The sequence below is a fragment of the Eriocheir sinensis genome, chromosome 37 (genome assembly GCF_024679095.1).
Source record: "Eriocheir sinensis breed Jianghai 21 chromosome 37, ASM2467909v1, whole genome shotgun sequence".
Taxonomy (NCBI): Eukaryota; Metazoa; Arthropoda; class Malacostraca; order Decapoda; family Varunidae; genus Eriocheir; species Eriocheir sinensis.
In genome coordinates, this window is record NC_066545.1 from 15945326 (window position 1) to 15970340 (window position 25015).

Sequence of the window (25015 nt, forward strand, 5' to 3'; positions counted from 1 at the left end):
TATAGGAAGCAGGTGTGTTGTTTTCATATTAGCGCCCAGGTGTGAAAGAGGAAGACGAGGGGGAAAGAAGATAGGGAGGGAGAGAGGGGTGAGGCAGCAAAGAATGGTAGACAGGCATGGAGGTAGATGGAGAAAAAGGAGAGAAGATAATGGATGACGGAGGAAAAGAGGGTGAGGAAAGGGAGAGTTTGAGGAAGAAGAAGAAGGGGTGAGGGAGAAAAGAATGGTAGACAGGCATGGAGGAAAGGGGGAAGGGAGAGAAGATAGGGAGGAAGAAGGGGTGATGGAGGAAAGGATGGTAGACAAGCTTGGAGGTAGATGGAGGAAAGGGGGAAGGGAGAGAAGATAGGGAGGAAGAATGGGTGAGAGAGGAAAGAATTTAGACAGGCATGGATGTAGATGAAGAGGAGGAAGAGAAGGAGATGAAGGAGGGAAGAGGAAGAGAGGAGAGGAGAATATAGGGATTTGATTAAGTGTGGTACTGTAAGAAAAGGAGAGAGAGAGAGAGAAGAAAAAAAAAGAGGAAAGGAAAAAAAATGGATAAGGAAGAAGAGAAAAGGAAAGGGAAGGAGGAGGAGAAAAAGGAAGATGAAGGAAAGTTAGAAAAAGGGAAGAAGGAAGAATGGAAGGAGAGAAGAGAGGGGAAGGAAGAGGAAGAGGTGGAGGAGGTGGAAGAGGAAGAGGAAGAAAGACGTTTGGAAAGAGGGCGATAGTCTGGAACATCGAGTTAAGAGGAGGAGGAAGAAGAGGAGGAGGAGGAGGAGGAGGAGGAGGAGACATTGCGGTGGAGGTAAGCACGTGGGTGAGGTTCCTCCATGCCCTTCCTCTCCCTCCCTCTCTCCCTCTCTTCCTCCCTCCACCTTGTCTGACCACTTTGCTCTCTCTCTCACTCCCTTCCTTCTTACCTTCTTCTCCTCTCTTTCCTCCCTTTTCCTCCTCCTCCTCTTCTCTTACTTTGCTTTATTTCCTCTTCTTCCTCTCATTCTTCCTCCCTCTGTTTTCCTCCTCCTCCTCTTCTCTTCCTTAGCTTTATTTCCTCTTCCTCTCATTCTTCCTCCCTGTCAGCTTTCCTCCTCCTCCTCTCTCCTTTCCTCCCTTTCTTTTTCCTCCCTTCCTGCTTTCATTTTCCTCCTCGTCTCTTCTCTCCTCCTTGCCTTCCTTTCCTCCCTCTCCACCTGCCTGTTTGCCTGCCTCCTACCTCCTCCTCCTCCTCCTCCTCCTCCTGTCACGCTTCTTCACCCTTTGTCCCTCACTCTTCAATATTTGTTCACACTCAACACACTCGCTCTCTCCTCAACCCTTCCTTTTCCTTCCCTTTCCTCTGTTCCTCTCCTTTACTTCCCTACTCTCTCCTTCCTTTTCCTTCTATTCCCTCTCTTTCTTCCCCTTCTTTTTTTCTTTTTTTTTCCTTTCCTTCCCTTTTCTCTCCTTCCCTTCCTTTTCCATTCTTTTTTTTCTCTTCCTTTTCCTCTCTTCTCCCATTTCATTTCCTCTCCTTCATCCTCTTCTCTTCTCCTTTCCTTCCCTTCTCTATTCTCCTCTTCTCTATCCACTTCCCTCATCCTCATCTCCATTCCTTCCCTCTTTCTCTCCATTCTCGGTTCTCTCCCTCCCTCCCCTCTTCTCTCCCCCTTTCTCATTCTTCCTCTCATTCCCCCCTTCCCTCCTCTGTGTGTGTGTGTGTGTGTGTGTGTGTAGTAAGCTAATGCCCAGTGCTTGATTCTGGTAGCGATAGTGAGACTGAAGTAGTAGTAGTAGTGGTAGTAGTAGTAGTAGTAGTAGTAGTAGTAGTAGTAGTAGTAGTAGTAGTAGTTGTTGTTATGGTGATTTATGGTGTGACGTATGTACCCTTGGTGGAGTAAGGAGGAGGAGGAGGAGGAGGAAGGGTACAAGTAGTAGTAGTAGGAGGAGGAGGAGGAGGAGGAAGAGTACAAGTAGTAGTAGTAGTAGGAGGAGGAGGAGGAGGAAGAAGAGGCAAATAGGGAAGAAAAGGGAGGACGAGTTGATGGATAGTGGTTGTGAAGGAAGAGGAGGAGGAGAAGGAGGAGGTTGCAAAATCCTAAGTGGCCGAAAGGATTGATTTAAGTCCATTCTGTTGCATCAGCTGACTGGCCCTCCTCTCCCACGCTCTCTCTCTCTCTCTCTCTCTCTCTCTCTCTCTCTCTCTCTCTCTCTCTCTCTCTCTATCTATCTATCTATCTATCTATATATATCCATATCTATCTGCTTACATTTACTATTGTTATTATTATTATTATTATTATTATTATTATTATTATTATTATTATTATTACTTCTGCTACTACTACTACTACTACTACTACTACTACTGCTACTACTACTACATCACTACAACTACTACTACTATACTCTCTCTCTCTCTCTCTCTCTCTCTCTCTCTCTCTCTCTCTCTCTCCCAGATTGCCTTAGCACATGTGACTTCAACCTCTGAGTGGCGTCAACAAGTTCTACGAAGGTTATTTTTTTCTCTTCTTTTGCAATATTAAAGAAGAAAAAGAAAGGAAAGGAGAAAGTGGAGAAGAAAGAGAAAAGGAATGGAAAGGAAGTGAAGGGAGAACAAGAGAGAGAGAGAGAGAGAGAGAGAGAGAGAGAGAGAGGGGTTAGGTTGGATGGTTAGACTATAAAGGGTTATCAAGCTATCTATCTATAAGGGATTGAATTCTATACACGGTCACTGAATACCACTTTAAGAGCATCTAAACCTACACCCACGAAAGAGAACGAGAGAGGTTAGGTTAGAGTTAGACTATAAAAGGTTACCAAGCTATCTATAAGGGATTGAACTCCATAATGGGCCACTGAATACCACTTTAAGAGTATCTGAACCTACTTACGCCCGAGAGAGAGAGAGAGAGAGAGAGAGAGAGAGAGAGAGAGAGAGAGAGAGTGGGGGGGAGAGAAGGGGGTCAGGATAGCGCTTTAAAGACACCAGGAACGTCGTGAGAGATTGTACTGATAAGATTATGTAAGAGATAAGGAAAAGGGCTTGATCGACTGACTGACTGTTTGGGTGTTTGAAGCGGTCTGCCTATCTGTCTGCGTAACTGAAGAGAGAGAGAGAGGGGGGGGGGGGGGTAGTGGGCTGTCAACTCAATGGAAAGGGGCAAAGAATCGAGAACATGGTGGTAAGGAGGTGGAGGAGGAGGAGGAGGAGGGACACGGGGCAGTACGTAGAGAGTGGAATGCTGGGAAGAGTGGTGGGTGACATGTGCGGGTAGTGTGTGTGTGTGTGTGTGTGTGTGTGTGTGTGTGTGTGTGTGTGTTTCTTGCTCCTGTCATTAGCTCTTGTTCGTGTTATTAGACTCGTGGTGGAGAGAGAGAGAGAGAGAGAGAGAGAGAGAGAGAGAGAGAGAGAGAGAGAGAGAGAGAGAGAGAGAGAGAGAGAGAGAGAGAGAGAGAGAGAATGAGGTAAAGGTTTAGGAGGAAAGTAGGGAGGAGAGAAAATGGGGGAAGGGATGAACAGCAAGAGGAAGAGGAGGAGAGAATGAAGAAGTGGAATAGAAGGGAAAGAATGGAGATAACAGAGAAGAAGAGAGAAAAAAGGAGAGAGTGGATGAGAGGGAGAAAGAGAGAACAGGCAAGGAAATGTTAGGCAAGAATAAGATTTGTGTGTGTGTGTGTGCGTGTGTGTGTGTACTTAAAAATCAGGTCATCAGAGAATTTATTAATGAAAACCAGAATGTTCACCTTGCTATCATTCAAACACACACACACACACACACACACACACACACACACACACACACACACACACGCACGCACGCACGCACGCACAGAGCTGGTTTTTTGGGGGAGGGGGAGGAAAGGGTGAAGGGAAACTAGCTGAGGAAGAGTTGGGGAGAGAAGGAGAGGAGGGAGGAAGAAGGGGAGGGAAGATAGAGAGAGAGGAGGAGGAGGAGGAAACTTGCCTGTGCATTCTGGTTACACATGCCTCCTCCTCTTCTCCTCCTCCTCCTCCTCCTCCTCTTCTCCTCCTCCTCCTCCTCTTCCTAAAATACCCAATGCCAGATGAAGTCACCCTCTGTCTCCGTCTCTCTCTCTACACACACACACACACACACACACACACACACACACACACACACACACACACACACACACGCACGCACGCACTCACACACAGAGGAAGGTGTCGAGGCAATCTTATCTTACCTTTTTTTTATTTATTTATTTATTTATTTATTTATTTTTTTTTTTTTACCGGAATCATCGTTGTTGTTGTTGTTGTTGCTGCTGTTTTTCCACCTGTGTTGCGGTTGCGTTTTGTTGCTCTTTTTTTTTCATTGATTTCGTGTTTTATATTTTTTTTATATTGTTTATTGTTTTTCTATTCTTTCATTGTTTCCTTCCTTTCATGTTTATTTTCTTTGTCTATTTTCTTTCTCTAATTTTTATCATGAGTTCCAACTTTTTTTCTGTTCATTTATTTCTCTATTTATTTGCTGACTTAATTTTTTTTTATTTGTTTATTTTATACTCGTGCGTCATTGAGGGGGTAAAGTAGATGAGAGGGAGAGGGAGAGAAAGCCTATTTATGCGTTGATTCAAGGTGGTGGTGTGGTGGTGGTGGTGGTGGTTGTGGTCAAGGTGGTGGTGGTGGTTGTGGTGAGGCCCATATGTCTTGTTCTATCCAGTATTTCAATTTCCATTCAATTATTTTCTATCTCAGCTTTTCCATCATTTGAGTGTGGTGGTGGTGGTGGTGGTTGTGGTCAAAGTGGTGGTGGTGGTTGTGGTGAGGCCCATACGTCTTGTTCTATCCAGTATTTCAATTTCCATTCAATTATTTTCTATCTCAGCTTTTCCATCATTTGAGTGTGGTGGTGGTGTTTTTTTGTGGTTGATTTTCCTATGTTTGTGTGTCTTTTTTTATCCAGTATTTCTCTTTTCTTTCAGTAACTCATTTTCTATCTTGTTATTTTCATCATTTGAGTTGTGTGGTGGTGGTTGTGGTGGTGGTGGTGAGTTGTTGTTTTTCTGTGTGTATTGTTCTGTTTGGTATTTCTCTGTTCATTCAGTAATTCATTTTCCATCTCTGTTTTCATCATTTGAGTGGTGGTGGTTGTAAGGTGATGTTTTGGTGAGCATTTTCCTGTTTATCCTTCTACTTTTCCTGTTTGTATTGCGATTTTTCATTCAGTAAGTAATTTTTCATCTCGTTATTTTCTTCTCTGATTTGTGTGGTGGTGGTGGTGGTGGTGTTGGCAAGGTGATATTTGGGTCATTTTTCTTCTTTGTCTTCTTCAATCTACCTCTATTCTTATTTAACTCTCTTATTTCCATCATTAAGCTATAAGTTCATGGTCTGGCTGGCTGGCAAGGTGATGTTTGGGTCCTTCTTCTTCCATATCTTCTTCATTTATCTCTAATCTTACTCAGCCATCTATTTTTAACTTCTTATTTCCATCATTAACCTGTAAGTGCTTGTGTGTGGTGGAGGTTAAGTTTAGTTTGCCCTTCTTCTATGTGTCTTCTTCAATATGTGTTCCTTTGTTCCTCGTTCTTTCATATCTTCTTCCATTCACCTCTATTATTACTCAGCTATCTATTTTTAACTCCTTATTTCCATCATTAAGTTGTAAGTGCTTGTGTGTGGTGGAGGTTGTTAAGTTTGCTCTTCTTCTGTGTGTCTTCTTCAACATGTGTTCCTATTTTCATTCAGTTCGTCATTTTTATCTAGTTTTATCATTAAGCTGTAAGTTCACGGTCTGGTTATCTGGCACAAGTTGAACCACACACCTCTCCTCTCGTGCCTCTATTAATACCAGGGGCGCCGTTTTTATGTTGGCTTCCCGACACGATTCCTTGCTCGCTAATTGGTCCTGCCTTCGTATTTTGCATTTTCTGGTCATCGCCGTGCGTGGGGGTGACATTTCCTTGCTGTGGATTGTGCTTCTTTAGTGTGTGGGTGTGGTGGGGGGGATGGGTGAGGGAAAGGATTGAAGAGGGGAGGAATGAGGATAAGGATGGGGAGGAGAAGAGGAGACTAGAGGAACGGGAAGGAAAGAAAATGGGAGAAAAGAGGAGAGGAGAATAGAAGGAAGGGAAGGAAAGGAAATGAGAGGAACAGGAAATGGGAGAAGAGAGGAGAGGAAGGATAGGAAAGAGGAGGAGGAAAGGGAAGGGGGTGTGGAGGTGTCGGAGGGCAAGTCGTGAATGTGTGGTGTTGAGTGGAGTTGGGTGGTGGTGGTGGTGGTGGGTGACTGAGGACTCTGCCGTATAATGCAAGAGTGAGGTGATGGTGGTGGTGAAGGAAGGTGGTGGTGGTGGTGGTGGTGGAGGTAGAGTAGTAACGGGATGGTGCTGATCGTAATGGGGTGTTGTAAGTGTTTTAAGTGCTGCCAATAGCGTCGGTAGGCTCGCTTGAGGGACCTCTTGAACGGCCCCACCCCGTACTGGCGCAGGCGAATTTTATTTATAGTGACTGCCGTTTGCTTGGCCCATGCTGCGTTGCGTTGCGTTACGTTAATAAGAAACTATGAACCATGAACGTTGAACAGTGAATAGTGAAGTACAGAGTGAATGGTGAAGTGGACAGTGAACGGTGAACGAAAGGCGACCCCCCATCCCCCCCCCACACAATCCCCCCCTCTATAGAATACCCGCTTACCTCTTTCCCAACAGGTGTCCATACAAGGAAGCAGAAAAAGCAAAGAAAACACAAACACACACACCACCATGTTTGGAAAGACGGTGGATGACTCGTGAGAAGGGAGAAAAACAGCAGGTGTCTGTGTGTGCGTACGTGTGTCTGTGTGTGTGCATCAGAAAACGAAGATGGTGATAATGATGGTGTAGATGCCGAGGTGGACTAGTGCTGACCTCCCTCATCTCAGCACATCACATCACATCCACCCACTGACTGACTGCTGACGCGCCCTTGAACTCAGCATCAGCACCAACACACACTTACACACACAGCACTCAGCACCACCCACTCCGTTCCTCCATCCACTGCTTGCTGACTTGCTGAGGAGGTGTGTGGTGACCAAGGATTAAAAGTGAAAGTTACCTGGATTTACCTGTGCCATGGGATAAAAGTGAGAGTTACCAAGATTTACCTGTGGCTGAGGATTACAAGTGAAAGTTACCTGGATTTTCTTATGGACGTGTTACCTGTGTGTGAGGCTTGATTGACCTCCCTCACCTGGATTTACCTGCCGAGGGATAAGATTGGATTTACCTGCCCCTGAGGATTGGCAAGAGGAGTGGAGTTGGATAGTGTGTGTGTGTGACCTGCACCACTAACCACTACTACTACTACTACTACTACTACTACTACTACTCACCTTGCCTTCAGTTTCAGTCTCCTCCTCCTCCTCGTCATCGTCCTCCTCCTCATCATCATTGTATTCATCTCTCCTTACTCTCTCAAGAAGTTTCCGCGTTCTCCCTCTCTCTCTGTTTTATTTTTCTTCATTTCTTTCTTTTTCTCTTTATTTCGTTCATCTTGTTTAGTTGTCATTTTCTTCTTTCTGCCTTCCTTCTTCCTTCCATCCTCGTCACCTGCCCTTCTCATCCCACCTTTCACTTTTGGTATACAGGTGACTGACTTGTATTAATAAACAGGTATCAACACTTCTCCCTCCTCCCCCCTTTCTGTCCTACCTACCTTCCTTCCTTCCCTTTGCACCCTTCATCCCCTCCCTTCCCTTCCTTTCCTTCCTTCTATTTTTATATACTCTTATCTACTTTGTTTGTTGTTCTTACCTTCCTTTCTTTCCCTTCATCTTACCTATTCCAAGCTCTTCCTCCTACCTTACCTTACCTTGCCTTACCTAACCTAACCTAACCTAACCTCATCCACACTCTTCCCTACTCTCTTCCTCTGTCTTCCCACCTTACCTTACCTTACCTTACCCACACTCTCCCCTTTCCTTCCTACCTTCCCTTCTCTCCACCTCCACCTCCCTACCTTCTTCTACTCTTATCTTACCTCCCCTTCCCTTCGTTTCTCTCCCTCCTTCCCTCCCTTCCTCCTCCACCTTCCCTTCCCTCCTCCACACACTTCCAAGGACGTGTTACTCTCTGAAATCCTTCCCACCAGATCCTACGCCATCACCCAACCCGTTCACCTCCATTCCATCCCCCCCCCCCCCTTCACCACCACCACTATCAACACCACCACATACATAAACACCACATCTTATAACGTAACCTGATATTTTATTTTCCTAGATTGCCCCTGTTCCACTCTCTCTCATTTATCCTCCTCCTCCTCCTCCACCTCCACCTCCTCGGTTTGCTGACGTGCTGAACCTCTCAACGCCACCACAAGCATGAGTAAGTACAGTATAAGGTGTAAAACAAGCAGAGTAAACAAGCTAACCGGATAAGCAAGCGAATGAAGCAAGCATTGTGTGTGTGTGTGTGTGTGTGTGTGTGTGTTAGTCATTTTCTTTCTTGTTTTTTTTCCTCCTCTTATTGGTTTCCTTCCTTCCAGCTTCCTCTTCCTTTCTTCTTCTTTTCTTTCGTCTCTTCCTTCCTTCCTTCTTTCTGTTTTTCCTTCTCTTTCGTTTTTCTTCTGTTTCTCCTCTTCTTCCTTTCTTCCTTCCTTGTTTAATGTGTACCTTCTTTTCCTCCTCTTCCTTTCCTTCCTTCCTTACTTCCCTCCTTTCTTTCATATTTCCCCCTTTTTCTTACCGTCTGTCTCCCTGTTTTCTCTCACCCTCCTACCTTCTCCTTCCTTCTTCCTTCCTTCCTTCCTTGCCTCCTTCTGTTGCTTGTCGCTTTGGGTGCCTGATATTGGTGGGGCTTCGGCTGGTATTGATATTGGTGTTGATGGTAATGGTGATGAAGGGAGGGTCCTGATGGTGGTGGTGGTGGTGGTGATGGGGACGCTTTGCTGTTGGTGTTGTGGTGTTGATGAAGAAGTGAAGGTGGAAATGAAATGTATGTGTGTGGGGTGGGTGGGTCTGTGTGTGTGTGTGTGTGTGTGTGTGTGTGTGTGTGCCCTTCCTTCCTTCGGCTTCCCTTCCCTTTCACACCCTCGTCTCCCATAACTAATACCTCCTCCCTTTCCCCTCCCTTCCCTTCCATTCCCTCCCCCCCAACCTCCCCTTCATTCCCTTTCCCCTCCCTTCCCTTCCATTCCCTCCCCCCCAACCTCCCCTTCATTCCCTTTCCCCTCCCTTCCCTTCCATTCCCTCCCCCCCAACCTCCCCTTCCATTCCATTCCCTCCCCCCCAACCTCCCCTTAATTCCCTTTCCCCTCCCCTCCCATTCCCTGTCCTCAGTCACCTCCCCTCCCTTCCCCTATCCTCAGTCACCTCCCCTCCCTTCCCCTCCTCTACCCACCCCCCATCCCCTCCCTTTACCAGGATAGATAACACTTGAAAGGTGATACGGAAGGTGATTGATTATGTGTGTGTGTGTGTGTGTGTGCATAGGTGTGTGTTATCAGAAGACGTATCAGATAACTCCCCTCCCCTCCCCTCCCCTCTCCCCTTCCTCTCCTTCCCTCCCTCCCTCTCTTATCACTTATGATACACTTACGGTAGCGACTTAAGTATGCTAGTGTGTGTGTGTGTGTGTGTCTGTGTGTGTGTGTGTGTGTGTGTGTGTGTGTGTGTGTCTGTGTGTAAGGGTGGGAGGGGGATACAGGTGGAGCGGTGGGCATACATTGCATAACGGTACACACACACACACACACACACACACACACACACACACACACACACACACACACACACACACACACACACAAAGAAAGAGTGGAGTTAGCGGTATGGGCAAACATAGAAGTGGAGGAAGGGGGTGGAAGAGGAGGAGGAGGAGGAGGAGATATGGAACCTAAAGGTGGAGGATGATAAAAAGGTGTGAAGTGGAAGAGATAAAGGTATGATAGGCTAGGTGGAAGAGGAGGAGGTGGAGGAACATAAGTGGAATTGTGTATGTGGAAGATTACCAAACAAAGGAAGAAAGTGGAAGAGATAAAGCTATGATAGGACAGGTGGAAGAGGAGGAGGTGGAGGAACATAAGTGGAATTGTGTATGTGGAAGATTACCAAACAAAGGAAGAAAGTGGAAGAGATGTGGATTTCATTTCTTGCGGGACTTCAATGAAAGGCTTTGAACAATACATCTTTACCTCCTCCTCCCCCTCCTCCTCCTCTTCCTCCTCCTCCTCCTCCTCCTCTTCCTCCTCCGCCACCTCCTAAGAAATACATGACTGAACACAAGGGAAAATAAAAGAAAGATACCGTTAACACACACACACACACACACACACACACACACACACACACACACACACACACACACATGTCTAATGAAGATACTTATCCGTTGTTTGTGTTCGTATTAAAATGAGGTTGAGGAGACGGTGTGTGTGTGTGTGTGTGTGTGTGTGTGTGTGTGTGTGTGTGTATCTATCTATTTCCTTATGGGGTTGGACGTATGTGTTTATATCTATCTATCTATCTATATATCTGTCTAAATAGATATATACAGACAGACAGCTTGATGGAGTAACTGACTGACAGGCTGAATGATTGAATAACAGACGAATAGATTGAGATAGACAGATAGATAGACTACACATTTATCTATCCTGTCCAAGAGAAGAGTATGAAATCAAGAGAGAGAAAAAAGATACTAGAGATGAGTTACTTCTAAATTAAGACTGGTGCTATTCTTGTTGCTGTTGTTGTTGGTGGTGGTGGTGGTGATGGTAGCGATGGTGGTGGTGGTGCTAAGCTAAGACACAAGAACAAGGCCCTTCTGTTTGGTTGACTGGTGGATATGTATTAGTGAGGAGGAGGAGGAGGAGGAGGAGGAGTAAAAAGATGAACAAATAATAATGATAATAGTAATAGTAGTGGTAGTGATAGTAGTAGTAGTAGTAGTAGTAGTAGTAGTGAGGAAATTTATATTGGAATTGGAAGAATATAAAAATGAGAAGGAGGAAGAAGAGAAGGAAAAGAAGAAAAAGAAAACGGGAATCGCAAGAGAGGAGAGAAAAAAAAGATGAAATAAGGAAATAATATAAGGTTGTGTTTGAGAGAGAGAGAGAGAGAGAGAGAGAGAGAGAGAGAGAGAGAGAGAGAGAGAGAGAGAGAGAGAGAGAGAGATGGTGGTGATATGGGGGAGGCCTATACCATGCCTATACCACCTATCCCCCTCTCCTCCCCTTCTTTCCATCCCTCTTCCCCAGATGTCCCCTGTGGGCTGGCTGACCTTAGACCTAGGCCGCCTGGGGCTCTCTCTCTCTCTCTCTCTCTCTCTCTCTCTCATTGGGGGTAGAATCTGCTCTGGCGACGAGAGAGAGAGAGAGAGAGAGAGAGAGAGAGAGAGAGAGAGAGAGAGAGAGAGAGAGAGAGAGAGAAAAGAAAAACAACCTTAGCGGAATAGGTAAAAAGCAAATCTATGTTAAGGAACGGTTGCTATACGTGAGGTGACTCCTTGGAACACCCCGACAGACAGACAGACAGACTGTCTGACAAACAGGTAGATACAGGTAGGCCTCCAAGCTGCGTGACGGACAGATACAGACAGACAGACACTACAGATAACCAGCAAACAGTGGATCATGCAAGCAGGCAAACAAACAGACAGACAGACAGACTGGTAGGCCTCCAAGCTGCGTGACGGACATATACAGACAGACAGACACTACAGATAATCAGCAAACAGTGGGTCATGCAAGCAGGCAAACAGACATACTGACAGACGAGGTGCGTGACGGACAGATACAGACAGACAGACACTACAGATAACCAGCAAACAGTGGGTCATACAAGCAGACAGACAGACAGACAGACTAGATGCGTAGAAAAACAACCAACAAAAACAGACGCATATACGAACAAACACAGACACTCATACTAACAGACAACCAGAGTGAAAGCTAATAGGACAGATCAAGTAAACAACAGACAGACAGACAAACAGACGGTCAGGCAGAGGTGAAAGAAGCCAGACTGTGACCTTGTTGAGAGACAGATGTGGATTTAGAAAAGACAGAGGCAGTGAGTAGGGATAGAAATAGACATACGAGAGAGAGAGAGAGAGAGAGAGAGAGAGAGAGAGAGAGAGAGAGAGAGAGAGAGAGAAGGATAGACGAGGAAATACAATGAAAATGAGACTTCGAGATAAGGAGGAATGAAAGAAAGTACAAGGAAGGAGAAACTGAAAGAAGGAAGGAAGGATATCGTTAGGGAGGGGGGCAAAGGAAGGAGAATAGGAGGAAATGATCGAGACTGGAGATAAGGTTAAGGAAGGAAGGAATGACAATCTATAGGAAGGAGAACAGAAGGAAGGAAGAAGGAAATCACACGAAGAAAAGGAAGAAGGAAGAACTAGATGATGATAAAGGAACTATATATGAAAAAAAGAGAAGGAAGAAGGAAATGAAACGAAGAAAAGGAAGAAGTAGATGATGATGAAGGAACTATATAAAAAAAAAGGAAGGAAGGCGAGGAAGGGAAAACATAAGGAGGGCAGAAATAGAAGGAAGGAAGAAGGATCATAAGAGAGAGAATGAGGAAGACGGCGAAAAATAATTAACACATCGAATAAGGGAGGAAGAAGAAACCATCAGGAAAAAGGAGGAGGAGGAGGAGGAGGAGCTACTGAAGGGGAGAAAAGACATGGAAAAGTAGGTCACCGAAGAGAGGGAGAGAGAGAGAAGGAAAAGGACAGAAGCAAAGGAGTCATTAGGCATTCAGTAAGCGTTGAAGGGGCACAGCGGACGGCAGGGTGAGGCAGGGGGTCAGAGGGTACAGTAAGCCAGCCCTCCTCCTCCTCCTCCTCTTCTTCTTCTTCTTCTTCCTCCTCCTCCACCGTGCCTTCCTCTCGCACTAACCAAGAAAGCTAAAAAGAAAATATCAATAGTGTGATTTTATATCCCTTTAACGTCACATATAATAAAAAATAAAAGCAGTTTGTGGTGTGATTTCCTTGCTTGTTAAGTCATTGGTGTTGCTACGCTGTCTTCTCTTCGCTTATTAATATATATATCCTCGTTTTCTGTGTACTATTGTCATCATTATGCGTTCTATCGTCGTTGCTGTATCTGTTAGGAAGGATTAATGGCTGGATCTACCTTGGTGTTATATCCGCGTCTTCGTTTTTTTTAGTCACTCGTTATTTTATTGTTTATCAAGGTCTTATTTTGCGTTCTATCATCGTTGCTGTATCTGTTTGGAAGGATTAATGGCTGGATCTACCTTGGTGTTATATCCGCGTCTTCGTTTTTTTTAGTCACTCGTTATTTTATTGTTTATCAAGGTCTTATTTTGCGTTCTAACATCGTTGCTGTATCTGTTTGGAAGGATTAATGGCTGGATCTACCTTGGTGTGATCTGCGTCTTCGTTTTTTTAATCACTCGTTATTTTATTGTTTTTCAAAGTCTTATCCGTTATCTAAATCCCGTCTTGAAGGCTTTGGTATACCGTGTTATCTCATGGGTCTACGACGTCACCGTTTTAAACCTCAAATCTGTGTCACATCTACGCGTATACATGTTATGAGTCTTGTTGCAATGTGTTAGGAGAATAAATTATGTAGCGAACTGAGGAAAGGAGAATTGAAGGAAGGAATATGAACCTAGAACACCCAATTTATCATGTTACTATAATTATATCAGCGAGCGAGCCAGCCTTCGTATACATGTTCTGAGTCTTGTTACGATGTGTTAAAAGGAGAATTTGTAGCGAACCGAGGAAAGGAGAATTGAAGGAAGGAATAAGAACCTGGAACACCCAATTTATCCTGATTATAATTACTACCAAGAGCAACGTATATATTCTCTGAGTCTTGTTGCGATGTGTTAGAAGTAGAATATGTAGCGAATGAAAAAAGGAGTTTAGTAAGAAGGAATAAAAACCGAAAACACCTAATTTATCCTGTTACTACCAAGAGCGAGGCATTCAGCGAGCCAATCTTTTAATATATATCTCTCGTTCTTCGTCTTACAGAACACACGCGCGAACTTCCATATCATCTGCTGCGCGCCTGACCAGATAACTCAATGATGCTAGTTGTTACACGTCCTCAATGTCACTGAGAATAAGAGAGTCAGAATTGCATGTTGAAAAGTGTTTACAGTGAGACGGGATGGAAGCAGGGGATGAGGAGAGATAATAGAAGGGTTGAAGATTGGGATGACAGCAGGAGTGAAGGAAGGAAGGAAGGCAAGGGGGAGGGAAGGGATGAGGGGCAAGGAAAGGGAAGGAAGGGAAGGGATGAAAGAATGGGTAAGGGAAGGGATGAAGGGCAAGGAAAGGGAAGGAAGGCAAGGGTGAGGGTAGTAATGAAAGGATGGTTATGTGAAAGGAAAGGGAAGGAAGGCAAGGATGAAGATAGGGACGAAATAATGAGTAGGGAAAGGGATGAAGGGCAAGGAAAGGGAAGGAAGGCAAAGATGAAAGGAGGGATGAAAGAATAAGTAAGGGAAAGGATGAAGAGAAAGGCAAGGAAAGAGGAAAGCGAGGAGAGGAAGGGATGAAAATAAGAACGCAGGAGTGAATTAAGGAAAAGATGCAAGCAAGGAGAAAGAAAACAGGAATTAAAGTCCATCAAAAGTTAGGACATGCAGTGCAGAATACCCCATAACAACCAAGAGACAAGCTTCATGAAGGAGTTGGACACATTATAATTTTTGCATATCATATTCCTCGGTTCTGCAAGTCATGGGGGATGAGTAATTCTTTTGGCCTGGTGGGAGTGTATATACAAGTTGTCACCATGACGTAGCCTACCCATGAGCCTGCTCGTATCTGTGGTGTCTTGGGTTGCTGGTTGGTTGGTCATGAAGAAAGATAAGTAGTTTGTTAGTTCCAGTAGATCCATCAGTCATCATATTGCACAGAAACCCCAATAGATCTGTCAGTCATCGCATTGGTTAAGAAGGAAGAGTATACATGGTAGCCCGTGTTGGTGTCTTGAGATCCTGGTTGGTCATGAAGAAAGAGAAATATAGTTTGTTAGTTCCAGTAGATCCGTCAGTCATCATATTGCAGAGAAAGCCCAATAGATCTGTCAGTCATCGCATTGGTTAAGAAGGAAGAGTATACATGGTAGCCCGTGTTGGTGTCTTGAGATCCTGGTTGGTCATGAAGAAAGAGAAATATAGTTTGTTAGTTCCAGTAGATCCGTCAGTCATCATATTGCATAGAAACCCCAATAGATCTGTCAGTCATCGCATTGGTTAAGAAGGAAGAGTATATGTGGTAGCCCGTGTTGGTGTCTTGAGATCCTGGTTGATCATGAAGAAAAATAAATAGTTTGTTAGTTCCAGTAGATCCGTCAGTCATCATATTGCACAGAAAGCCCAATAGATCTGTCAGTCATCGCATTGGTTAAGAAGGAAGAGTATACATGGTAGCCCGTGTTGGTGTCTTGAGATCCTGGTTGGTCATGAAGAAAAATAAATAGTTTGTTAGTTCCAGTAGATCCGTCAGTCATCATATTGCACAGAAACCCCAATAGATCTGTCAGTCATCGCATTGGTTAAGAAGGAAGAGCATACATGGTAGCCCGTGTTGGTGTCTTGAGATCCTGGTTGATCATGAAGAAAGAGAAGTATAGTTTGTTAGTTCCAGTAGATCCGTCAGTCATCATATTGCAGAGAAACCCCAATAGATCTGTCAGTCATCGCATTGGTTAAGAAGGAAGAGCATACATGGTAGCCCGTGTTGGTGTCTTGAGATCCTGGTTGATCATGAAGAAAGAGAAGTATAGTTTGTTAGTTCCAGTAGATCCGTCAGTCATCATATTGCACAGAAACCCCAATAGATCTGTCAGTCATCGCATTGGTTAAGAAGGAAGAGTATACATGGTAGCCCGTGTTGGTGTCTTGAGATCCTGGTTGATCATGAAGAAAAATAAATAGTTCGTTAGTTCCAGTAGATCTGTTTCATTACATTGCTTAGGAAGGCCAGTAGATCCGTCAGTCATCATCTCATTGCATTGCTTAGGAAGGAAGAGTATATATTATTCCATTTCCTCAATTTCTACTCTCTTATTTAAGGTATTTATGTTAGTTCCAGTAGATCTGTTAGTCATCACATTGCTTAGGAAGGCCAATAGATCCTTCAGTCATCAGTTCATCGCATTGTTTAGGAAGGAAGAGTATATATAATTCTATTTCCTCAATTTCTACTCTCTTATTTCAGGTATTTATTTTAGTTGCAAGAGATTCATCAGTCATCACATTGCATAGAAAGCCCAATAGATCTGTCAGTCTTGCATTGCTTAGGAAGGAAGAGTATCTATATAATTCCATTTCCTCAACTTCTGCTCTCTTATTTCAGGTATTAAGGTATGCATAAGTTTACCAAGGCATGGATTTCCCTTCCTTACCCTTGCACCCTTCCACCTGTGTCCCTACTTCCCTCCCTTTCCCCTACACAGAACCCTTAGGAAAACCCTTTGTGCCCTCCCCTGTTGCCCTTGTTCCCTTCCTTACCCTTGCACCCTTCCTTATGCCCCAAAATCCCTTCCCTTCCCCTCACACAGAACCCTTAGAAGAACCCTTTGCACCCTTTCCTATGCCCCTTGTTCCCTTCCTTACCCTTGCACCCTTCCTTATGCCCCAAAATCCCCTCCCTTCCCTCACACAGAACTCTTAGAAGAACCCCTTTGCACTCTCTCCTGTGCCCCTGAAAGAACCCCTCGCATGCCACCCTATGCCCCTCGTACCCTTCCTTACCATTGCACCATTCCCTATGCCCTAATTTCCCTCCCTTCCTATCACACAGAACCCTTAGAAGAACCCCTCGCGCCCTCCCCTATGCCCCTGGAAGAACCCCTCGCGTGCCACCCTATGCCCCTCGTTCCCTTCCTTATACCCCAACTCCCCTCCCTTCCCCTCACACAGAACCCTTTATAAGAACCCCTTGCACCCTCCCCTATACCCCTGGAAGAACCCCTCACACGCTACCCTATGCCCCTCGTACCCTCCCTTACCCCCTCCACACATCACCACCCCTCGTCTTTTGCAGGTGACGGCTACTATGGGCCGTGGATGGTGATGCTTTTCTCTCTGCTCGGCCTCTTTGGCTTGGGGTTAATCTCATGGATGGGGACAGTGTGCTACCTCCAGGCGTGCTACTGAGCCTCGGGTGTTGCGCATATACGGTGGGAGAGAAGGTGTTGCAATGCCTTCTTTTACACACACACACACACACACACACACACACACACACACACACGGTCCTCTTGTTAGCTAATAGATGCACAGTGTTCCCAAGTTAGTTTCCGTCGATATTTTAGTTTTTCTTTAAATTCAATGGTTTTCTTTTGCTTGTTTTTCACTTTTTTGGTCCATAGATTTTTTGCACTGTTCCCAAGTTGGTTTCTGTCGCTGTGTTGATGGTCTTGGTTGGATTTTCTTTTCATTTGCTGTTTTTCTATGCTTATTTTTCACTTTTTTGGTTCATAGATTTTTGCACAGTGTTCCCAAGGTGTTTTCTCTTTCTGTTGTGTTGTGGATTTTGTTATTTTTTTCTTTGATTTGCTCTTTTTTGTGCTTATATTTACTCTTGTGTTAATTCTTGGTTGGAGGATGAGGCTGTGTGTTGCATGGGGTTGTGTCATGCTGTGGAGTGTCTTGTGAGCCTTTTATTATATTTTTGGGGTAGTGTCATGCTGTGGAGTGTCTTGTGAGCCTTTTCTTATATTTTTGGGGTAGTGTCATGCTGTGGAGTGTCTTGTGAGCCTTTTATTATATTTTTGGGGTAGTGTCATGCTGTGGAGTGTCTTGTGAGCCTTTTCTTATATTTTAGGGGTTGTGTCATGCTGTGGAGTGTCTTGTGAGCCTTTATTTATTTATTTTTTTCTAAGCTGCTTCTTTCGCTATAAAAAACAAAACAAGTTGCATGGCTCTGTGTTGCATGAGTGGCCCAGATTTTGCTTTGTGCTCATCAAGACCTCAGCACGCAAGGAGAGTGTTTCTTTCTTTCTTTCTTTCTTTTTCTTTTTTTTTAACAAGTTGGTTTGTTTACTGTGCTTGTCTGCTCCATTTTGTTTTGTTTGTATGGATCCAATTATTGCTTTATATTGACTACTCAGGATAATTTCTTGTATAATAATTTTTTGCAAAGACACCCACACGAGTTGTTTGCTTTATATCGCCAACAAACTCTCATCGAATTTTGTTTATCTTTCATCATTGTACCTTTCAAAAGCACTTTCAATCCAAATTTTTCATTGTATCCTAAAAAAATGGCACAGAAGAAACACTGTAGTAGATTTTTCTTATGCTGTGTTGCCATGTTTGCAGATTACCATAATATTCCTTGATAATGATGAAAATAAACACATTTTGCATCATTTCCCTTGTGGAGTGATCACCATTTAACATTCCTTTATCCCTTGTGGAGTGATCACCATTTAACATTCCTTTATAATAATGAAAATAAACACAGTATTACATCTTTTGCCCTTTGGAGTGATCACTATATTACACTCCTTTATAATGATGAAAATAAACACTGCATCATTTGCCCTCTCTACAGCCTTCCCTATCCTCACAGGTGGCGGGTTAACGGCTGCCGGGCTGGTGATGCTGCTGCTGGCCCTCATCGGCGGCAGCGTCGGCATCTACTACGCCTACATCTGCCTCCAAGCCCGGCCGCTGCGTCCCAAGAAGTACAAGGACGCTGAGCACGGCCCCCTCATCTCCCCGGACCCCGACGTCAACGGCAACCACGAAGACGTCCCCCTCGAGGCCTCGGCACCGCTGGGCGAGGAGGTCAGCGAAAATGAGAAGCTCCACCTCGATGAGCCTGACTCAAGCTCCCCAGCCCCACAGGACGACGCCTCTGCCAAGCCACCGAAGGAAAAAGAGGATGTTCTTATCTCGGTGGAAGATGATGTTCCCCCGGCCAAGGTCGCACACGAAAATGAAACCGCCCCCGCCGCCAGTCAGTCCGCTCCCCTAGGCTTTGTGGTGCCGATTCCCATGGCCGCATCACAGGAAGCTCCGTTAGATCACCACCCACAGCCGATAAATGCCCAGCCGCAGCCTGAGCCACAGTCACAACCACAGCCCCAACCACCACCACCTCAGCCACAGCCAGAGCCAGCAAAAACCGAGGCACCTCCATGTAGCAAAGCCCCCATCCCTGTTTACATCCCTCCGCCGCAGCAGAAGAAGCCCATAGCCATTAGTGACGAGGAGGACGGCTTGCTGCTCCAGGAACCGCCGCCCCAGGATGACAGCCTCAACAACGACCTCTGTGCCACCCTGCCCATCTCACACTCCCCTCAACAGCTCGCCCCAAGGGAAGAGTCAGAACCCACACCTCAGAACAACCCGCCGGCCAGCCCACCGAAGCCTGAAGCCCAGCCTGTGGTCGTGGTGGTGCCAAACGTGATGTCAAGTGCCCCAGAGAAGGAGGAAGCGAAGCCTGTGGGAAGGGCGCCGGATCCACTGCTTTCTGAGGACCATGATGAACCCGCACCACTCCGCATGAAGGAGGATGACGAACACCTACCGAGTGCTCCCGCCATCAATGACATCAACAAGGCAACAGATATTCCCACTGTAGAATCAGCACCAACAGCAGAGTCTCCAGCAACAAAGCCAACCCCAACAGCAGAGTCAATCCCTCCAGAGACTCTACTTGAAAAACCACCACAGGATCCCATCAATAAGGAGACTTGTGGTGACTCAGATGACTCACTCCCCACAGATGCCCCACAGGACTTGAGTGAAGCAGCGCCTGAGTGTGTTGAGGCCACTGAGGCTGCAAAGAGCTTGCCTGAAGATGACAAGACAAAAAGCTCACCAGAAGATGCAAAAGTAGATGAAGAACCAAGAGCAGATTCTCCTTGCAGTGTGTCATCCGAAGAGCAAGATCCCCCTCTTGTCGTCGCTGAAGTTTGTGCTGCTCCTGTTGCATCACCTGAATCTCAACCTCAGCCCAAGGAAGAGTCAGAGGAGGCTGTAACAAGGGATGCCCCGGCCTCTCCCCCAGCAGCCCCGGAGTCGCCTAGTGTGAGCCCAGCACCGAACACAGCGGAGGAACATTTGCCACTCGCCGCCAATGAGGATCTTGAGCCCAATGTCATCGTACACTCGTCTGCTGATGAGGAGGATAATGTGTCAGACGTTTCATTGGACGCCTCTGATGCAAGGGATGATGATAAAGATGTTCCAGCTGAAGCCACTCCCGCCCCTGAGCCAGACACTCACCCCGCCAAGGAAGCTTCTGCCACTCCATCACAGCCGCCCATCATTGTTGTGGACACCCCCAGTGCTCCACTGGAAGCTTACAGGGCCCTGCCTGATGACCTTTCAGATGAGGAAGGCAGCCCCCTCCCAGTCATAAGGGAGGAGGGCAGCACAGAAAACATCTCCGAGGGCACAGACACTGAGAGCAGCGAGCCAGAAGTGACTGAGTATTCCTTTTCCTCAGGCCCCTCGGCTCCCTCCACCACCGGTGTTCTAGCAAACGAAGTCAGCTGTGCCATGGAGCCCAAAGTGACCAAGTTCACCCCTATTGATGACCTGGATCCTTATGAATCTGATGATTCAGAGATCTCTGATGAGGACATGGAGGAGCAGGACCTCACCACCCCATCAGACTCAGAGGAAGAGACTCTCAGCCCAAGCATACCACCAGAGAGCAAGGCCATGGAGGCAGAGAAGCCACCAGCAGCAGCTGAGAAAGACAAACCTGTTTCCGATGACCCAAACCTTTCCAAACCAAATGTGTCTCCTAACGTTACCTTTGACTTGTCCACCAACGGGGCAGCCCCCAGTGAGTCCCCTGCCTCAACCCCTGACGCAGCAGCAGACAAGCTCCCGGAGGAAGAAGCGTCAGACTCAGCGGTCTCTGACTCAGAATCTGATGGTGCTGAAGCTGAGGCCGAACTCAAGGAGGAGATGGTCAGCATACCTGCCGTGGTCTGTAACAATACCAACAACCACGTCGCTGAATCCCCAGAGCCTCCTTCAGCAAACCACACCGGCAACCCCACAGAGACCTGTCCTCCCAAGGCACAGCCGCCCAAGACTTCACAAGGGAATGGCGACTCACTAGAAGAGATTCCAAAGGTCACAGACGAGGGCGATGGATTGTCAGTCTCAACCTCCGAGTCCTGCGACCTCTCAGACGGGGAGCTGACGACATCCACCCCCAAGAAGTCAATGATTCCAAGATTACTCAAGCAGAGTGAGGCTTGAATGTGATGTCAGTCAGTAGGTGAAGCTGTGGCGCTCATTATGTGATAAAAGTGTGCATAGAGTCAAAGAATGTGTTCTGTTCATGATAATACTGCTGAAGGCTGCCTCCTGTGCTGCTGGTTGAGTTACCATTGTCCGGCATCCTTGAGGCAGTGGCTGGCATGGCTGTGGCCTCTTCACTTCATGTTTGTGGAACACTCAAGGACACTGGCATGTAGGCAGTTAAGGTTTTATGTATGTTTATAGTAATCTGCATGTTTAGCATGGAAACATTTTGCTATGAAGTGATATTTTTCAGTGACAAATGTTTCTGGATATTACTGTTTATATAAGAAGTTTTATTGAAAGAGATTTGTCTCATCATCAAATCTAAGCCATGAACAAGATAGCTAATTTTCTTTTCGGTTTTGTAACAATGTGTCGCCTTTTTGTAAACCTGGACACTAATCTTCTGACGTTCTCAAAAAATTGACAAACTTCTATACAGCGCTGTAGCTTGCTGTGCTGGTGCCTTTGCTGTTATGTTTGACGTTCAAGGATACATTGTTTATCGTGTTTTTTGCTGTGATATCCAAAAGACTTGAAGCACCAAAGTCTAGCTTGTGTGCACTGAGTTAGCGCTCACCTCCATTATCTTGGCATTCACAGTTTAGGAAAACCCATCATGTTGCTTGGTGTTGTTGGTTGTAGCATGCAGGAGCCGGAGCTGGAGCCTGAGGAGGACCCTGAGGTGTAGGTGTATTGTCAAGGTTGTGGAGTGTGGCACGGGGCCCGGGGCAGCCTCACGCGGGGCTGCCACCGAGGCCCGCCGCCACCACAGTTGCCATAATGTGTGAACTCCCGCTGGGGGTTGAGGGTGTGCAGGTCGCTCACTCTACACATGCAGTTTTTACACAAGCTTCATTCCTAATGTCTTTTCCTTGTTCCTAAGAGCAAATAGTTGTACTGCAGATGGGGTTCAGTATTCTTAAGTTTTTGTGACTGTGCCTTGTTGGGTGCAAAGGATGCAGGCATTGTCAGCAGCAGATTAAGTCTTTTCGTGCCTATTTTATGCACTCACTGTGAAGTTTTGTGTTTGTTTATCTTTGTTGCATGTCTCTGCAAAACAAAAGACTATACAGTACCAGAAATAAGATTTAGTACATATTAGGTAGTGAAAAATATATCTATCATATGCAGAATTTTTTAGGCAGCTGGTAATTCTTCAACAGCATAAAGTTTTTGCTTTTATACTTTTGTGTAAAGCACAGCTGCGGGAGATATCCAGAGTTGTCAAACATTGTAGTCCACACGTGGTAGAGTTAAGCACCGTAACCAAGGCATGATTTGCCCTTTTATACCCGAGCCATATATGAAATATTATTTTTGTAACCAACACAGAAATGGAATAGTAGTGCAGCAACACTTATTTTTGTATTGAAAATTAACCACACATTGTCAAGTGCTGTAAGGTGTTCAGTGTCACTTTTATGGGGCTTGGCTTATAAGGAAAACCTCATCCCTTAGCATCAGCCGTACAGCTTTTTCTTATTGCCATTCCAAACTTTACAAGACACAGTTTACAAGACACGCTTTGGTGTGAGGCGGACTCCTGGAGAAGAGGTAGAACAGTTTGCATGTTGGTAATGAACGTTTCATTAGAAATTTCTGTCTTCAAATGGAATTCAATATTAGTTTTTAATCCATAGTCTTATGCACTGGTCAGACTGTAGGTGAATGATACACACACACATACACACACACACACACACACACACACACACACTGACACACACACACACACTGACACACACACACACAGAACAAGACAAACTTAACCTTTTATTTCTTATTCCGGGAAGGAGAGTTGCATCGTCAAGTAGTTTCCGTTTGTTTGTGCTGAAGGCGTGTCCGCGGCCTTGGCACGCTGGTAGGCAACACTGTGTTCAAGCCATGACGTTTTTGTGCAATGATGGTCGCCCCAGTCTGTGTGTGATGGGAGTCGGTGCAGGAAGGTAATCATTCATCGTGTGGAGGTTGTTAGGCCTTCATCATTTTGTAATGACTTTGTTCTAACAGTTGTGTGTGTTCCATGAGGATGGCTGATTCCCTGTAGCAGCTGTTTTTGTATTTGTAATGGCTTCTCGCATAGTTGGTTTTCACAGCTACTCTAGGAATGGAATTTTATTTTTATCCATATATTTATTTACATGCTGATGATGATGATATTCATTCAGCTTATGAAAGCGTAACTAGTGTCCTAATTTATTATATTGTCATTGTCCTGCTTTAGTGAACTAGTAATGGCATAAATTGCATGGTTTCCCTTTGTTTTAAGTCATCTTTGTGTCTGATTAAGCATAATGAAACATTTTATACATTATTATGATTAAGCTTAGTGATAGCGTGTACCGTAAGGCATTGGAAAGCTGCTATTATCTCTGCTATCGGCCTGGGTGGTGTTTGTAGCGTTTTGTTAGCCACTGAGAGAGAGACAGACAGAGAGAGGGAGGGAGAGAATGTTTGCTGCTTATAGCTATCGACGTGCTCATGTGTCTTGGTTCAGCGAGGTCGCCACTAAAGAATGCAACACATATACATTCACATCTCAGCTCGTGTGATGGCGGCTGAAACGTCCTTAACTAATTATGCTTAAGTTTCAACTGGTGTAGTGTTAGACAAGATACTGGGGCTTGCAGGTGTGTTCCTGGGTCCACCTTCTCAAACATTTCAGAGCTTACACACATTAACAATTCCTAGGTCTTTTGTTGAAGTTGTGGGAGTTTCCATGGGTACTTTTATGAGCCTAGTGGGAGTTTCCGTGGGTACTCTTATGAGCCTAGTGGGAGCTTCATTGTGGGAGTTGCCATGGGTACTTATATGAGCCTATTGGTAGTTTCATTGTGGGAGTTTCCATGGGTACTTTTATGAGCCTAGTGGTAGTTTGACAAGGAAAACACTAATGAGAACCCGACTGCCATCTACCCCCTGTCACTGAACCTATTATTCTTGCTTCTCATTACTCCATAAGCTTTGTTAAATGTAAATATGTCAGTGTATGCTAAGCTGATCCAGAAGCCCTGCCCCCTCTTTCATTGCTGTGGGAGTTGATGGGTTGGATGAAAGAAGGCTGGAGTTAGTTGTCAATGTTACCTTGGAGGAAGGGGGGGGGGAGGAGCATAGTTTGGTATCCTTAGATGCTGCCGACCCTCGCATCAATTATTTTCAAGGGCCAAAAAAGTGGTAAAATGCATTCTTATGAGTGTTTAGGTCCTAGAGTTCATAGTGCAGAAACCTTGCCATAAAACTACCCATGGAAAAGCCCACAACTCTTAGGAAAGCCATGTCAAGTGTATGTGCTTGGGTGACAATGTTTAATAATATGGCCCATAGCTTCTGGACCCATCTAGTAGTGTACAGTGTCTATAGTTTCACGAGTAGGCAGCGAGCTTAGATTCCCCCACCCCCCCACCCCCCCTCCCACACTGACACTGGCAATTCCTCAGTACCTTGTCCATCACTATACGTTCTGCAAGTGACCATTTGATTTTAAGGCCAGCAAACTCCTCTAAACTTAAGGTAAATTTAACTGTATCCATGCCATTTATGCACCATGAATAAAGGTCTGTAAGCTAGTAGTGTTTTTGGAAGTGTCTGATTGGGGGGGGTATCCAAGGTTTTCCATTTCCTTGGGAACTTAGTGGGCAGGATGTTGGTGTGATGGCAGCCTTCTCCTGTGGTTGTGTTTCCTTTTCAGTTTTTACATCTGAAGATGGTCATATTAGTTACCAACTGATGGAGGGTAGAGATTAGCTTCAGGAGTGCTTGCAAGTCTGAAAGAGTAAGTCATCAGCCCTTAACCATATTTAAAGTTATCA

At 45.4% G+C, this 25015-nt stretch overlaps 1 protein-coding gene across 11 annotated transcripts in view; it reads left to right on the forward strand.

Moving 5' to 3' along the window:
* The window catches only part of LOC127008390 (cell surface glycoprotein 1-like), a 47759-nt gene that overhangs the window by 12308 nt on the left and 10436 nt on the right, over positions 1–25015 (forward strand). For 8 of the 11 annotated variants that reach the window (XM_050880422.1, XM_050880420.1, XM_050880417.1 and 5 more), the window contains exons 2-3: positions 6646–8304; positions 18502–24772. The exons of 1 other annotated variant lie outside the window; for it this stretch is intronic. In XM_050880422.1, the coding sequence (XP_050736379.1) occupies positions 8301–8304; positions 18502–21158 (2661 nt within the window). In that variant the 5' untranslated portion in view covers positions 6646–8300 and the 3' untranslated portion in view covers positions 21159–24772. Of the gene's footprint in view, positions 1–6645; positions 8305–18483; positions 24773–25015 lie in introns of those variants that run through there. 2 more of the 11 variants (XM_050880413.1, XM_050880414.1) reach the window with 2 other exon arrangements.